General features: G+C 40.3%; 1 protein-coding gene across 1 annotated transcript in view; it reads right to left on the reverse strand.

The window, feature by feature from the left end:
* Nucleotides 1-16638, reverse strand: part of USP12 (ubiquitin specific peptidase 12) — a 79689-nt gene that overhangs the window by 4639 nt on the left and 58412 nt on the right. Inside the window, exons 4-8 of the mRNA XM_081214714.1 lie at nt 13909-14138; nt 9903-9979; nt 9706-9789; nt 2887-3084; nt 64-142 (exon numbers count right to left, since the gene is read on the reverse strand). Coding sequence (XP_081070840.1) covers nt 64-142; nt 2887-3084; nt 9706-9789; nt 9903-9979; nt 13909-14138 — 668 coding nt within the window. The remainder of the gene's footprint in view (nt 1-63; nt 143-2886; nt 3085-9705; nt 9790-9902; nt 9980-13908; nt 14139-16638) is intronic.

A 16638-nucleotide genomic window follows, 5' to 3' on the forward strand; every position in this document is an offset into this window, starting at 1 on the left:
AAAGTCAAGAGCAAAATACATACACAACTTTGAAGAAAAACAAGAAATTAGGAAACTACTTACTTCTACAATGTCGTCATCGAACAACAACCAAAAATCATGACTCTTAACTATTGCAATATAATGGCCTCGATTGGGACCACTAAAACAAAGAGAAATAAAAGTTAATTTTATACAAGGTTTATTAGCATTGCTCTTCTATGCCCTATATTCCACGTTCTATAAAGTAGAAAAACTGAAACAGATAAAAATATTCCTTACCTATTCTTTCCCCCAAAAGATCAAGCTACATTGATCTGAACTGGCATTCAATTTTAAGACCAAATAATCAGTACTCTACTTTGAGAGATATAACCAGTATTCTCTTTATATAAAGGTGTACTATAAAATTCTTTGTTGCCTTTTAAAATTATTATTTTTATTTTTTATTTTTTGGCGATACGCGGGCCTCTCACTGTTGTGGCCTCTCCTGTTGCGGAGCACAGGCTCTGGACGTGCAGGCCCAGTGGCCATGGCTCATGGGCCCAGCCGCTCCATGGCATGTGGGATCTTCCCAGACCAGGGCACGAACCTGTGTCCCCTGCATCGGCAGGCGGACTCTCAACCACTGCGCCACCAGGGAAGCCCTAAAATTATTATTTTGTAAGTAATTTTCCAATTTGCTTCTATAAAAGATTTAAATAAAAATTTCTAGCATTTTTAGGGGGGAGGAGAGGCGATCACAGCCAGAACATGCTGAATTAAACTACAAAACAATGCATGTAGAATTATTTCTGAGTCTTAACCCTTGGCAATAGTTTTTCTCGAGGAAAGATTCCATGTGATGCTTGAAAAAGTAAAGATATCAAATCCTTGGCTCTGAAATCAAGCTCCAACTTCATAAACTTCTTTAAACAAGTGACTTTTTTTAGTATTATTAGTGCTAGCTTTAAGTACTTAACTCTTAGCACCATTATAATTATTATAATTGCCTCTGCATCTCATTTTCAACAAATCTGGAATACAGAAATCTAGAAAAATGTAAAAATAAAGGTGGGATTATTTCTTTTAAAAGAAATTCTTTTTTTTTTTTTGGCTGTGCCTCGTGGCTTGCAGGATCTTAGTTCCCTGACCAGGGATCGAACCCTGTGTCCCCTGCAGTAGAAGCGCAGAGTCCTAACCACTGGACCGCCAGGGAAGTCCCTAAAAGTTCTTTATAAAGAACACGTGAAAGATTTTTAACCTCTCCCAGTTTAAGTATGACTCACTACAAAACCTTATATATAATTTTTAAATCAAATTATAATTCTACCACAATTACTATATTACAGACTTTGAAGTAATTTTCAACACAGATTATTCTTTATGGTGAATACTATTTTAAAAGTAGCAACCTCAGATATAAGAATAAGCTGCCTCCAAGTTTCCTCAGATCTTTGATTCCATAGTTGAGATGAATATCTTAGGTGACAAAATGACACAAAGAGAGTACTTTTTCACTGTAGAGGAAAATACCTCAAAACTTAAAAAAAAAAAACCCACTTTTAATGCTAAAATAAGCCTCCAGTCTGATCACTACACCAGGGTTCTGTAAGGTACCCGATATTGTTTTCCTCTGTTCAGATGTCATCACTATTTCTTTAGAAACATAATGCTCCAAAATGGAAAACAAAGATTATTGCCGAGGATCAGAGACAGGAGATGGGCTGACACAGACCACGGAGGTTAGAGACTGTGACAGAAGTGGACTCCCTCCCAGCCGTCCTGACATATTCTGAGCAGAAAGCTGGGAGAGGGAGGGACAGCTAATGAGAGGCTGGAGTACAACACGCTGTTAGTACAAGTGTCCAACAGCCAGGGGGAAAAGGATGAGTGACCTGTTTTTAAATTATTACAGGAGGAAATTCCCTGGAGGCCCAGTGGTCAGGACTCGGCACTTTCACTGACAGGGCCTGGGTTCCATCCCTGGTCAGGGAACTAAGATCCCGCAAGCTGCACGGTGTGGCCAAAAATAAATAAATAAAAAATAAAATTATTACAGGAAATTCTAAATAGTCAATGAAGACTGTAAGTTCCAAATATAAATGTCGATTATGCGATACTCTTGTGGTTTGAGAATTTTTTGAGCTACTTTATAAATTAAGATCTATAGATGAGATAGTACACTATACTGGCTAACAGGAAACAAACACAGAGACTTATAAAATCAGAAAGCTTGTCTTTGAAGATTATCTCCAAAACCTTTTTAAAGTGTTTTTCACAATCATTAACATGATGAACATATCCAATTAATCTCAGGAATAACTTATTTTGTAAAATCTCTTTAAGCAGTGCTTTTTTTTTTTTTTTTTTACCAATAATCAAGAAAAAAGAAAAGGAAAAGAAAAACTAACAGGACTTAAAGTTCCCAGAATAATATATATATATATATATATATATATTTTTTTTTTTTTTTTTGCGGTACGCGGGCCTCTCACTGTTGTGGCCTCTCCCGTTGCGGAGCACAGGCTCCGGACGTGCAAGCTCAGCGGCCATGGCTCACAGGCCCAGCCGCTCCGCGGCATGTGGGATCTTCCTGGACCAGGGCACGAACCCATGTCCCCTGCATCGGCAGGCGGACTCTCAACCACTGCGCCACCAGGGAAGCCCCCCAGAATAATATTTAAATAATAAGAACAAGTATCAAGTCCAGGCAATAACACACTATTTTAATATATAAAGGTTTTAAGAAGGAAATGGTAAAATGTATCTGAAATACCCATTAGAAATAAACTTATTTTCGTCCTATAGCACCGAGGGCTACAGAAACCTCCAAAAGGCCTGCATATCTGAGTGGCTCACGAGCATCCTGTGCGTGCACTTGCCCACCACTGAGCATCTTGCCAGCATGGCCCACGGCCCTGTTACCTTCCACAGTGAACCACGACGGCCACGAGGTCGTACATTCTGTCAGGATTGGTTGCATCGCCTGAAGTGTTAAATAGACGAAGTTCTAAAGGAAAAACTACCCGGTAAGAAAGTTTTGTATATCGATGAAGTTGATCCATATATTTAAATCTTTTCAGATGCAGAGCTAGAATCATGGGCAGCTTTTTAACTTTCATCCTGTTAAAATAAACATGAAAACAAAATTTCATAAGATATTCACCATGTCCTTAAAAGAATTATCAAACTTCACGATTCAAGTAACAGTTGATAGCTTTCATAGCCTGGCACTGCCCACTTTTGCATATTTCTACCCATGACTTTTGTATTAGCAAAGCAAAATTCTGAAAGTCTTAAGACGGCCCCTGCCCCCCATCATCACCAAACCACATAATCTGACACAGCACTCGGTACGGCTCCCAAAGAGATATGATGGTACATTCCTTTATTAAGAACTCTGTACTTCTGAAATATAGGTCACTGTGCCAGCTGCAGGAAAAACCAGCTCCTTAAGGCCGCTCACTCCTTCAGAGGTGAATGGAGGCTGAGATCCATTTGTTCTATTCAGCTATACAATTCAGTAACAGACTGAGAGCAGGAGACAGTGAGAAAAGCATTAAAGACCATCCATTAAAGGCATTTGCCAGAGACAAGGAACAGCTCCTTAGTAAAAGCAGTGGCTGTGTGCATCCTGGAAAGGGAATAAAATAACCTGGAAACGCAGGAGTGAAGCTTTTACCTGTAAAGCACGGGCCTCCCCATCCCCAAATGCCCTGAAGACCCCTCCGGGCAGCCTCTCCCCTAGACACCACTGCTCCCCAATTTCACTTCAGCGCCAACGCTTGATCTTCTGGCACAAATAACTGTTCTCCTCAACCGTCCATCAGCACTTTACACATTCACTTCATATCTGTACAGTTTATTACACTATAAAACATTTAGATGATTATGGGTCTTTCTCTTCTAGTGTCTGGATTCCGGATGGACAGATACCATCTCTTTTATTATGTTTCTCCACCTAGCACACATAGGTACTTGACAAACACTACAGAACTGAATTCTGTGTGTGTTCAGTGAAGCAAAACACTTTTCATAATTAAAAAATGAAACTTATTAAACCTCTGCCTCTAATGAAGCGAAAACAAATCATTTTATAGCATTATTCTAGATCTGCATTCTACAGATCTTAAATGTGGTGCGGCAGCTTATTATTCCAGAAATGTTTATTAACCTGGCTTTTGGAAAACATTAGCGAAAATAAATGTAAAACCTAATCATTCCTGGAAAGCAATCTAGCAATACGAATTAACAGCCTTTACGGCCTTTACCTCAGTAATCGAAACTAAATATATCATCTCAAATACAAGACTTCTGAAAAGAATTCAGTTCTGGAGTTATTTTATATTGTGAAAAAGTGGGAGAATCCTAGCTATTCAACAACAGGAAATGCTGAAATACATAACAATACAAACACAACAGAATATTATACAACTTCAAACAATGTTGTTGAAAGTTTCTAAATGGCATGGGAAAATACTTACGGAAAGTAAAAAAGTCAAGATATATATTTATATATACAGTAATCCAACTCTTAAACATCAGATGTTCAATTAAACTGGTACAGAGTTGCTAAAACAAACTCTTTCAAAACAGTAAAAGCAAACTATCCTTTGAAAATGTCCAGTGAGGTGCAAACCCACAAGGATTTTTCTAAGTGTTAAATATGTTAGTAGTGTATTAGATGCAGTCAGTTAAGATTAGGAAGAGGAGACAGGTATGGCCCGGGGATTAGGAAAAATGTGCTTTTAGAAATTAAGGCAGAGCAGAGGGGAAAAAGCCCAAATGGAGAAAAGAGAACATGTCCAAATGCTGGCTTATAAAATACGCCCCATCAGACAACACGGGAGGAACACGAATCCTCCCAGCAGCACTTCTTCCCAGAGGAAACCCAACACTTGTGAAGAGACACAGGATAAAGTCAAACACAAATATTTGTGGAGCCACATTTTAAAGATGATGAGAGACTATCTCACAAAATCTTTCTCATACTGAAATGGCTCAGGAAGAAATGAACACATATATAAGCTGAGTCAAATTCATTATGGAGATTGTGCAGCAGAAGGAAGAACAAAGAAGTTGATTTCCTGCTTGAAACACCAATTCCACCAACACACCAAAGAATTGATAGGATTCTGGTTTTCCTTCCATTCAAACGTGTGGAGAAAGGTGACCTTAGGGAGCTCTTGATCTCTGTCACTGTTGTTAAAAAAGTGGTCTCAGAATGTAATGTTTTCTCCAAAAGACAAATATGCCGAAGAAAAAAACGGGAGGACAGAGAACTTTTTTTTCCTTTTTAGTTAAAGTTTGAAATAGACATTGATTTTTAAAGAAATATTTATTTATTTATGCACGCATGCATGCATGCATGCATGCTGTGCCGGGTCTTAGTTGCAACACGTGGGATCTAGTTCCTTGACCAGGGATCGAACCCGGGCCCCCTGCATTGCGAGCACAGAGTCTTAACCCCTGGACCACCAGGGAAGTCCCCGACATTGATTTTTATCTTCTGTAAACTGACTTATAAATTAATTTTCTATTTAGATTTTTTTAAATGGCATTTACCTACTACACAATGATTAAAATTTGGATAAATTTATGATATACATTTTCTTGCTTTTACATCTTTAAAACAATAAGGTGTGTTCATTTTGCACTAACATAAGAGGTATTTACCTTTCTATTATCTAATTATAATTAGATAATATCTAATTATAATTTAAAACTATTTTTAAAAAGTAGAAGGATAGAAAAAGACATTAAATAACAAAGTCAGCAAAGATGGCTCTGGCTGATTCTAATATCAGACAAAGTAGAACCCAAGCCAAGGAGTGTTACTAGAGATAAAGATGGACATTCCATAATAAAGAGGGCCAACTAATCAAGAGGACACAATCTTCAAGTACCAAATACCAAAGCTTCATGCTCCAAATACCAAATTTGATAGAATTAAAGAAATAAACAGATAAATGCACAGAGTTAAAGTCTTTAGCAGACTTCTCTAACAAAAAAAGTCAGTAGGAATAGGGAAGGTATGAACAACCAAATTATAGATCTAATCAACATTTATGGAACACTCCATTTCAAACTGAAGAATATATGTTCTTCTCAAGTACAGCTGGACATTCATTAATGTACTGGACAATGAAAGAAGTCTCAATACAAAAGACAGAGATCACAGGATATATTTTCCTGACAAAAATTAAAAAACAATAAAATAGCAAAAAACCCCTGAAATATGGAAACTAAGCTATATACTTCTAAATAAGCCACGGGACAAAGACAAAATCACAAGGGAAATTAGAATAGATTTTTAAATGGATGATGATGCAAATACAACATGTTAAAATTTGTGGGAACACAGCCAAAGCAGTGTTTAGAGGAAAATTTATAGCTTTAAATTTTTATATTAGAAAAGAAAAAGGGCAAGTCTTGACCACACAGAAAAGCTTAATAATTGTACATAAAATTCCACAGTTTCCTCTTATAAACTTAATGTCAAGCAGGACTAACTGGGGCACGTGGTGCTGGGGGTGAGTGGAACGCGACCTATGACTATGTGTGACTGTCAGCAGACATTTAAGTTGCTTCCACCTCTTCTTGGTTATTGTAAATACTAGAGCAATGAACATGGGAATGCACGTATCTCTTTGAAAATCCTGTTATCAGTTCTTTTGGATATGTACCTAGAAGCAGAATGCTGGATCATACGGTAATTCTATTTTTAATATTTTTGAGGAAGCTTCACACTGTTTTCCACAGTGGCTGCAACATTTTACATTTCCACCAACAATGCACAGTTCCCTTTTCCACACATCCTCATCAACACTCATTATTTTCTCTTTTTATTTGAAAGTGGCCATCCAAACTAATGTGAGGTGGTATCTTATTGTGGTTTTGATTTGCATTTCCCGGATAATTAGTTATGTTATCTTTTCATATGCTTGTTGGCCATCTGTATGTCATCTTTGGAGAAATGTTTACTCAAGTCCTTTGCCCATTTTTTAATTGGGTGATTTGGTTTCTACTGTTGAGTTGTGTGAGTTCTTTATATTCTGGATATTAACCTCTTATCAGATATCTGGTTTTCAAATATTTTCTCCCATTCGGTTAATATTCTGCAAATATTTTCTCCCATTCATGTCACTTCATTCCATTGTTTCCTTTGTTGCACATAAGTTTTTAAGTTTGATATAGTCCCATTTATCTGTTTTTGCTTTTGTTGCTTGTGCTTTTGGTGTCATATTCAAGAAATCACCGCCATACTCAACATCGTGAGGCTTTTTTTCCCCTATGTTTTCTTCTAAGAGTTTTATAGTTTCAGGTGTTATGTTTAGGTCTTTAACCAATTTTGAGTTAATTTTTGTGAATGGTATGAAGTAAGGATCCAACTTCAATCTTTTGCATGTGGATACCCAGTTTTCCCACCACCATCTGTTAAAGATCACTGAGCATATAAATGCGGGTTTATTTCTGGGGGGCAGGGGTGCGGTGATAAGCCTGGCTACCTATAGGGGCACTGACCAAACTATTAAATATATAAGGATAATGGGAGCCAATCTGTACTGTCAGAGGAGGGGCTTACCAATATTAAAAAGGAGAAAACCAGAATAAACCCTATGGTGTTGGATGAAACTGGAGGTACTGTTGTGAATTTGTGGTTTTTCGATACAGATAGACCAACAGATAAATAAGTACAGACGTAAATGTGTGTACATATGTACACACACGAGCACGCATGTCCTCCAGCTCTGTTCACTAAGTGGGCCCAGGAACAGTGACACGGCAACGGCAACGAGCACACCTATACCACAGTCCTGGTTTTTAAAGGTTATTCTCCCCCTAAAAGGAATCAGGGCTCCTTCGAGAAATGGCTGGTACCAGTGTGGGGGGCAAGGAAGGTACAAAGCGAGCCTGGACATCTTGTTGCACTACCGAGTAAAGAGGGGCCGGAGAACAAAGGGACAGGGCAAAAGACACAGGAGGCAGCGGGAGGGGGCTCCTGCCGGCCAAATCGGGATAATGCGGACCTGAAAGTAAACGAGACATCATTACCCACGGGATACAACAGGAGTCCCTGAGTCCTCACTGCGATTTAAAAAATGAAAAAAATTGTAGATATCCCCATTTCTCATCAAACTTTCAATCTCAAAACACGTATGAATTACAACTGGGGAAAAGCACAGCTGCACAGTGAAGGATCCTGGGAGACAGCACCTTAGTCCAGTGTCCAAAGAGAACAGTACCAGTCACGGGATGTGCGAGACAGGGTCCCAGAGCAGGCCTCAGACCGTCCTCGGAAAGGCCGGGTGCAAGGAGGGTCCTGGGTTAACACCTGGGAACTTGACTGGGGGGTGTCCCCACTGTTCCCTAACGGACAAGCGTGTCTTGATGCCCCTGAGAACTGTCTGCAAATCACATGGTTTATGCTGAACACCTGCTTTCCTTCCGGGAGCCTGGAATTTCGGTACAGGCCAGGCAGAGGATGCCTACGTGTCCAGCCCCCAGTAAATCTCGGTCACCGAGTTGGTGATGAGCTTCCCTGGGAGACAACACTTCTCCCATGTTATCACATTTGATGCTGGAGGGACTAAGTACGTCTGTGTGACTCCACGGGGACACGACTCTTGCAAGCTGGCCTGGCTTCCCCTTGGCTGACTGTACTTGTCCCCTTTCCCTGTAATAAATCTCAGCTGTGAGCACGATGATATATGCTGAGTCCTGCAAGTCCTCCTAGTCAATCACCAAATCCAGGAGTGGTCTTGGGAACCCTGACACTTGACACATATTAAAATTGTGTGCCATTTAAAAGAACACAGTGAGAAGAACACAGCATCACTTCTGTGTGATTCGTGCCCAAAATACATAACCTGAACCTAATCATACAAAAAACATGAGACAAACCCAAAGAAGAACATTCTATAAAATAACTAATCTGTAATTTTCAAGTGCCAAGATAATGAAAGTCAAGAAAAGACTAAGGAACTCTTCTAAATGTAAAAAAGACCAAAGAGACATGAATACTAAATGCAATGTGTGATTCTGGACTGGATCCTTTTTTCTATAAAGGACATTATTGGGACATCTGGTGTCACTAAAATAAGGTCTATGATAACAGTAACACATCAGTGTTACTTTCCTGACCTGGATGGATACAGTACATAGGAGACTTCCTTTTTGGTAGGAAACAGCTACCCAAGTGTCCAGGATCTTGGGACGTCATATCAGGAACTCACTCTCAAATGGTTCAGGGTAAAAAAAACATTGTTAGTATTGTTAATGCAACTTTTCTGAGTCTGATTCAAAATAAAAAGTACAATAATCAGGAGGATGATGATGATGATGATGATGATGATGATGATGATTCAATTCCTTGATACCAAAATACCGTCTTTATAATAATATACTGAGAGAAGGTACAAAATCCTATGTAGGAACAGTGGAAACCAGGGTGAGGGTGAGTGAAGTACTTTCCCCTCATCCTTCCTCACCAAGAAAGCTTCAAAGCAAAATATTTTAACTGTATTGGTTTATGATTATTAAACAATCACTAAATGCAGAAAATCGCCTGAGGGTACAGAGTTGAATACTGTTTATCTAGTAATTATCTAATGAATCTGAGCTGTTGGTGATAAAAGAAAGAATGTTTTCTCATTGTAAATTGTCATAGATCGCTTTCAGCTAGAAAAGCCCATCTATTACACTGCCAAAGAATCACTATAAATGTTAAAAACACTAACTTACCGTTTGTGTGCTTCCTGTTTGCTGCGGCATTCTTCACAGTAGTATTTGTATTCACTGCATAGAGTTTCTGTGTTGCTAAAACCCCTGTGTAAAACACAAAATAATTTTGTCTATACCAGAAAATTGTGTATTCATTTAAAAATATTCTAAACCTAAAGACAGTCATTACATGTCAAAATAAATAACTCTGCACTTACCTTAAGCAGTGAGTAATGGATGTGTTTTGTTCCACGTCAACAGAAAGGTCTAAAAAATCTTCATCTTTGCTGCTTATCTGTAAAAATAGGGAAATACCTTTGATTTCTTTTTTTTAAAAACATCTTCACTGGAGTATAATTGCTTTACAACCTTTGATTTCTTTAATCACTGTTCCAAAATGATAGAATTAAGTGCACTCTATTATTAGTATTATTATGTATAATTAAGTATATAAAGAATTCTTTTTCCCCCAAGTTATCCAAAAGGACACTGAATGAATAGCTTTCATTATATGTAGAGGTAAAACACCAAAGTGCACCTGTGACTGATTTTCTTACTGGCAAAGGCTAGTATGATGTGAAATTCCATTACTTCCCCTAATCTTGGTAATACTGTGAAGCATAAAACAAACTGTACCATATACACTATTTCTTAAGAAACGCAGGCCAAGACTGAATGAGAATGTTTGGCAAAGGATGTGATATCTGTATTGTTTTATCATTTAAGAAAAAAATTTAGCCCCAAATGCCAAACTATAATCTTCACTTATGACTTTTTATTTCCCCCCAAAATTGAACAATGTTCTGTTTGAATTATGAATAAATCATCTTATAAAAATGAAGTTACTCTTTATTCATCTGAACTGGCGTAGGACAGAGCTTTAGTCATCACTCTTCCTACGTGCAAGGAGACGACGCGATGCAACGGGAGGGACCTCGACTCGGTTCCCGGGGCCTCCCACTCGCAATGACTCTACACCCATTGATGGTTTGTGATGACTTTTCAATACAACACCGAAAGCATTTAAAGAACATCGAAAGCATTTCCATGAAGGAAAAAACTGGACTTTATTAAAATTAAAATTTAATACTTAAAATTAAAAACTTCTGATCTACCAAAGACACAGTTCAGAGGATGAGAAGACAAGCCACAGACTGAGAGGAAATCTCTGCAAAAGAACACACCTGATAAAGGACTGGTATCCAAAATATCCAAAGAACTCTTAAAACTCAACAACAGGAAAACAAACAACCTGATTTTAAAAATGGGTCAAAGACCAGTACAGATACCTCACCAAAGAAGATATACAGATGGCAAATAAGCACATGAAAAGATGCTCTGCATCACATGTCCTCAGGGAAATGCAAATTAAAACAACAACAAGACACCACTACACATCTACAATAGAATAGCTAAAACCCAAAACACTGACAACAGCACCTGCTGATGAGGATGTGGAGCAACAGGAACTCTCACTCACAGCTGGCGGGAACGTGCGATGGTGCAGCCACTCTGGGAGCTCCTCACACAACTAAACATACTCTTTTTTTTTTTTTTTTTTTTGCGGTACGCGGGCCTCTCACTGTTGTGGCCTCTCCCGTTGCGGAGCACAGGCTCTGGACGCGCAGGCTCAGCAGCCATGGCTCACGGGCCCAGCCACTCCACGGCATGTGGGATCCTCCCAAACCGGGGCACGAACCCGTGTCCCCTGCATCGGCAGGCAGACTCTCAACCATGCACCACTAGGGAAGCCCAAACATACTCTTCTTACCACACGATCCAGCAACTGTGCTCAGCGCTGTACTAACCAAAGAGGCTGAGAAGTTATGCCCACACAAAAACCTGCACATGCACGTTCATAACAGCTTTGTTCATAAAGCAACCTAGATGTCCTTCAGTAGGTGAATGGATAACCTCTGGTACCTCCAGACAATAAAGCATAATTCAGCAGTAAAAAGAAATGAGCTATCAAGCTGTGAACAGACATGCAGCAACCTCAAGTACATACTGCTAAGTGAAAGAAGCCAATCTGAAAAGGCCGCATACTCTACGATTCTAACCACATGGCATCTGGAAAAGGCAAAACTATGGAGGCAGTAAAACAACCAGTGGCTGCCCGGGGTTGAGGAGGAGGGAAGCAGGAATACATGGAGAACAGAGCGAAACCACTCTGTAGGATACTGTAGTGACTGACACAGCATTATACATTTGTCAAAACAAAGAGAAGTCAAAGAACAGACAACACCAAGAATGAACCCTTATGTACACTATGGATTTTAGATAATAACGTATCGACATTGGCCCATCAATTGCAACAAATATATCTTACTAATGCCAAGGATGTTACCATTGGGGGAAGTGGGGAGGGGGGCAATCTGGGAACTCTCTGTACTTTCCACTCCATTTTTCTTAATTTAAAAAGAAAAAAAAAAACAGTTCCTTATTAGTCTCTGTCAGTGTAAGTTTATCTGATTCAGTTAACCGAGTAGACTATGTTATTCTTTCCAACATCCATCAAGCATTTCCCTTACTTTTCTAGCTTGTGGACTCTTTTCCAGTTGACCACGCTACTCTCCTCTGCTATTAAAAACTAGCAGTACAACCATCACAGTAAAGACTGGATTGGGCAAAAATCATCAGTGAATGCTAAGTCTGGGGGGAGATTTTGATGAGGAACAGGAATATTTGTGTTGGGCTTCCCTGGTGGTGCAGTGGTTGAGAGTGCGCCTGCTGATGCAGGGGACATGGGTTCGTGCCCCGGTCCGGGAAGATCCCACATGCCGCGGAGCGGCTGGGCCCATGAGCCATGGCCGCTGAGCCTGCGCGTCCGGAGCCTGTGCTCCGCAAAGGGAGAGGCCGCAACAGTGAGAGGCCCGCGTACCGCAAAAAAAAAAAAAAAAAGAATATTTGTGTCTCCCACAGTCTGCCTACTAGTTACAAGGGCATAAAACACAGTCATTATGAAGTGGAGAAACTGAACAACATCGTGAATCGGAGATCAAAATTAATTTTACCCACGAGGGGCAGAAGGAACTGTGTGCCTGTTTGTGATATCCTGACGAGGACACATTAACTATGAATTGTTCCAGCCAAGAATGTACAACCGGGGCTTCCCTGGTGGCGCAGGGGTTAAGAAACCGCCTGCCAACGCAGGGGACACAGGTTCTAGCCCTGGTCCAGGAAGATCCCACAGGCCACAGAGCAACTAAGCCCATGCACCACAACTACTGAGCCCACGTGCTGCAACTACAACTACTTTAGTCCGTGTGCCTAGGGCCCGTGCTCCAGAACAAGACAAACCACCGCAATGAGAAGCCCGCACAACAAAGCAAAGAGTAGCCCCCGCTTGCCACAACTAGAGAAAGCCAGCATGCAGCAACGAAGACCCAATGCGGCCAGAAATAAAAAATTAATTAATAAAAGAAAAAAAAAGAATGCACAACCTGCATCTAATTAGAAGGAAACGTCAGACAAACTTGATATGAGGAACGTTAGGTTAAAAGGGGGAGGGGCATAGTCTTTAAAAATGTAAGTATCATAAAAGACAAGAAGACTATGAACATGTTCCAGATTGCAGGAGGCTAAAGGAAGCATGGTGACCACATGCGATGCCAACCACTAAACTCTAAAACCAGACCCTGTGCTGAGAGGAGGCTGTGCTGTAAAGGGGGTCACTGGTAGAACTGGATAAAGGTGCCTAAGTAAGAGTCTGACCTTTCATTCGTCAAGGGAGAACAAGGTAAGAACAGGAGGCCTGCGTTATCCGACCCTATGAGTAAATCATTTTCAAGAGATTTACCTACTGCTCGTCTTTACAAACTACCCAGCAAGTGGGTAGTTTCCCTCCTTGAGTGTACACAGTAGGCTTCAGTTTTTATTCCAACCATAAGCAACAAACATAATTGTAGGAAAAGGAGCAACAAATTAATATACTTCCCTGACCTGTAGGTTTCTTATGAGCTCAACTGACTGTAATTTCCAGAATGTGGCTCTATGGTCTCCTGTAGTGAAACAAACTCAAATAGTTCAAACTGCAGCAAGTATTTCTCTGCCACCTCAGTATTCACTATTAATAAGCAGACAACTGAGAGGCACATCTGTCACAGTCATATACTCCACACCTGAGGATTACAACTTTCAAGTTCATCTCTCATACCCATTCTCAAAGAACACTTAATATAATGGATTAGATTTGTTCTATACGAAATTTTAAGATATACTTACAGTTTCACAAGTAAGACATCTGGTTTCATTAGTTAATGTTCCCTGAAAAATCTCATGAACCCACGTTGGGTCTGGTGTGCTGTTGTTATTTTCACTGTCAATATTACCGTTGGGCAAACGACCATTTTGTTTTTCCTGCTTTCTCTCTTCTTGTAAAATATCAGCAATTGTATTTAGTAGGTAATTTAAGAATTCATGGGCATCTTGCTGCATGTAGTTGTCAAAAAGCTCTAAAAATAAGAATATACAGAGACTTATTTCAGAATTAATAACTTCATTAAAAAACTAAATTAAAAAAAGAATAGTAGTCTATCAGAGCTAAGTAAAATGTTTGGAACTGTTATAGTAATGTACAAGAAATAGGTATCTTTCATATATACACATTATGACTGAATTTGGAGAAAATAAAGTTATGATTAAAGAGAATCTTTAAAAAAAATACTAATAAATCAATGAGAAAAGAGCAAAACCTATCCTCACACATAATGTACTGAGAAGATAAGAAACAACTGCTTTTTATTAACTCACTTAATCTATTACTCCACAAATATTACAACATGGCAAGTTTTTTTTTTTTTTTTTGGCTGCTGCATTGGGTCTTTGTTGCTGCATGCAGGCTTTCTCTAGTTGCGGCGAGCGGGGGCTCCTCTTCATTGCGGTGCGCGGGCTTCTCACTGCGGTGGCTTCTCTTGTTGCAGAGCACAGGCTCTAGGCACATGGGCTTCAGTAGTTGTGGCACATGGGCTCAGTAGTTGTGGCTCGCGGGCTCTAGAGTGCAGGCTCCGTAGTTGTGGCGCACGGGCTTAGTTGCTCCGCGGCATGTGGGATCTTCCTGTATCAGGGATCGAACCAGTGTCCCCTGCATTGGCAGGCGGATTCTTAACCACTGCACCACCAGGGAAGTCCCAACATGGTAAGTTTTAAAGTAGAAGCTGGACAACCTCTTGGCAGTGCCAACGCAAATGCATAAGAACCACAGAGGAAGTTGTTAACATTAAAAAATACTGGGCCATACATGCTAGAGATTCTGATTAAGTCAGAGGTGAGGCCTGGAACCTGCACTTTTCAAAGCTCCTCCAGGTGACTCTGCTGTGCAGTCAGGGTTGGGGAACAAAGGCATCCTGAACTACCTATTTAATCCAGAGAATCTCTAAGGCCCCTTCCAAAAGTGAGGTCTGTAACTCTGTGGAACGTTCCCTGTAGTTACAGGAATAAGTAAATGTCGTGGAAACCTGAGGGTCGCTAACATTAAGTGCTTGACCTGTGCTTGCATCACGCACCCTGAGCCTGAAGAGGAAGGACTTCAGGGGCAGGGTCTCATGCCCTGTGACACTGCTATTAACGGTATTTCACAAGCGAGGAAAGGGGATCAAGTGGTAAAGTCACTGCCAGGAAGCGGCAGGGCCCGGATTCAAGCCAGGCCATCCGGCCCCAGCGAGCCACACACAGGCAGCCGGGGCCACCTGGTCACACAAGGCGCCCGCGGTCCAGCCAACAAAACGCACTCAGATGACCACCCAGTCAGGAAGCTTCACCTTCAGAGCTTCCGTAAACATTTAATAAGTGCCAGGAAGTTCACCGTTTACATTTTTTTTAATGATAGAATAGAAATTGAGAAGAAAATTTAGGGAGAGCCTTCCTAAAATAAAAGGAATTAAAAAATTACATTTTAGAAGAGCTACAGACATGACTGCATAAAACTAAGTTCCATGCATTGAACTCATTGAAAAAGTTAAAAACAGTGAAACCTGAAAGTTATTAACATCTTCAACATATAATATAAAGAGTTTATCTCAACACAACAGAAAATACAAAGTTGGCAAAGGACTTGAAATCAACAATTTATAGAAACAAAATTCAAAAGTTTAAATAAAACACATGAAAAAACATTCAACCCCACTGTAACGAAAAAGGTCTTGATTTTCCTGTCTCTAAAATGGAATACCATCTTCCTCTGCAAGGTTATTATAAAGATAAAATGGGAGTGTGAAAATATTCATTTTCATGAATATTAAAAGAAAATAATGATTTTAATCTAGGTGTCAAGAAGACCTTTGAAAAGTATCACATTTAAGGTGCAGGTGCTAGAGCAAGACTGTCTGGATCTATCCTGTGGTTCCACCTCTGGTCACGGGCATGTCACAGGCCAACACAATGATGCTAGGACTGCACCTGGAGCCACACTTCACTTCTCTGCTATAAGTCTGTCCTGAGGGGTTTGATTAGCCTTAAACAACCTCCCTATGTTATTTTTAAGAACAATAAAAGCCCTGAGTCCTAAGAGTTACTGCATCAGCCCATGTGTACTTAACCTCTAACTGATCTTTAATTTGTTGTACTGCGTGTCTTCTGGGTTTTGCCCACGAGGGACAGTGGATCCAAAGCATCTGACACCACTCCCACCACCTGCTCCGGCCGAAGTCACCGCACGCCACCCACATAGTGAGACGCCTGCACCTCTGCAAACACTCCAGCCATCCTCTCCATCTCCAAGATCAAGCCAAGTCATGCTCGGAGCCCTCAGATGGTGCCGCCAATGGACTGGTCTATGCCAAAGTTGAGATACCTGAGGTCAACGACCTTTGCCCTTGCCTCTCAAGGCAATAACCTCCATCCCTAAGAGCACCACCCTGCCCCTCACCCCAGTCTCCTAGTCTCCACTATTACTGTACCTCATTTCCTTCCTCATCCTTGGGATTTTCTTCTTTCACAACCCTTTGTCTGCTGTTC

Source organism: Mesoplodon bidens (genome assembly GCF_964165515.1).
Source record: "Mesoplodon bidens genome assembly, chromosome: 17".
NCBI classification, from domain to species: Eukaryota; Metazoa; Chordata; class Mammalia; order Artiodactyla; family Ziphiidae; genus Mesoplodon; species Mesoplodon bidens.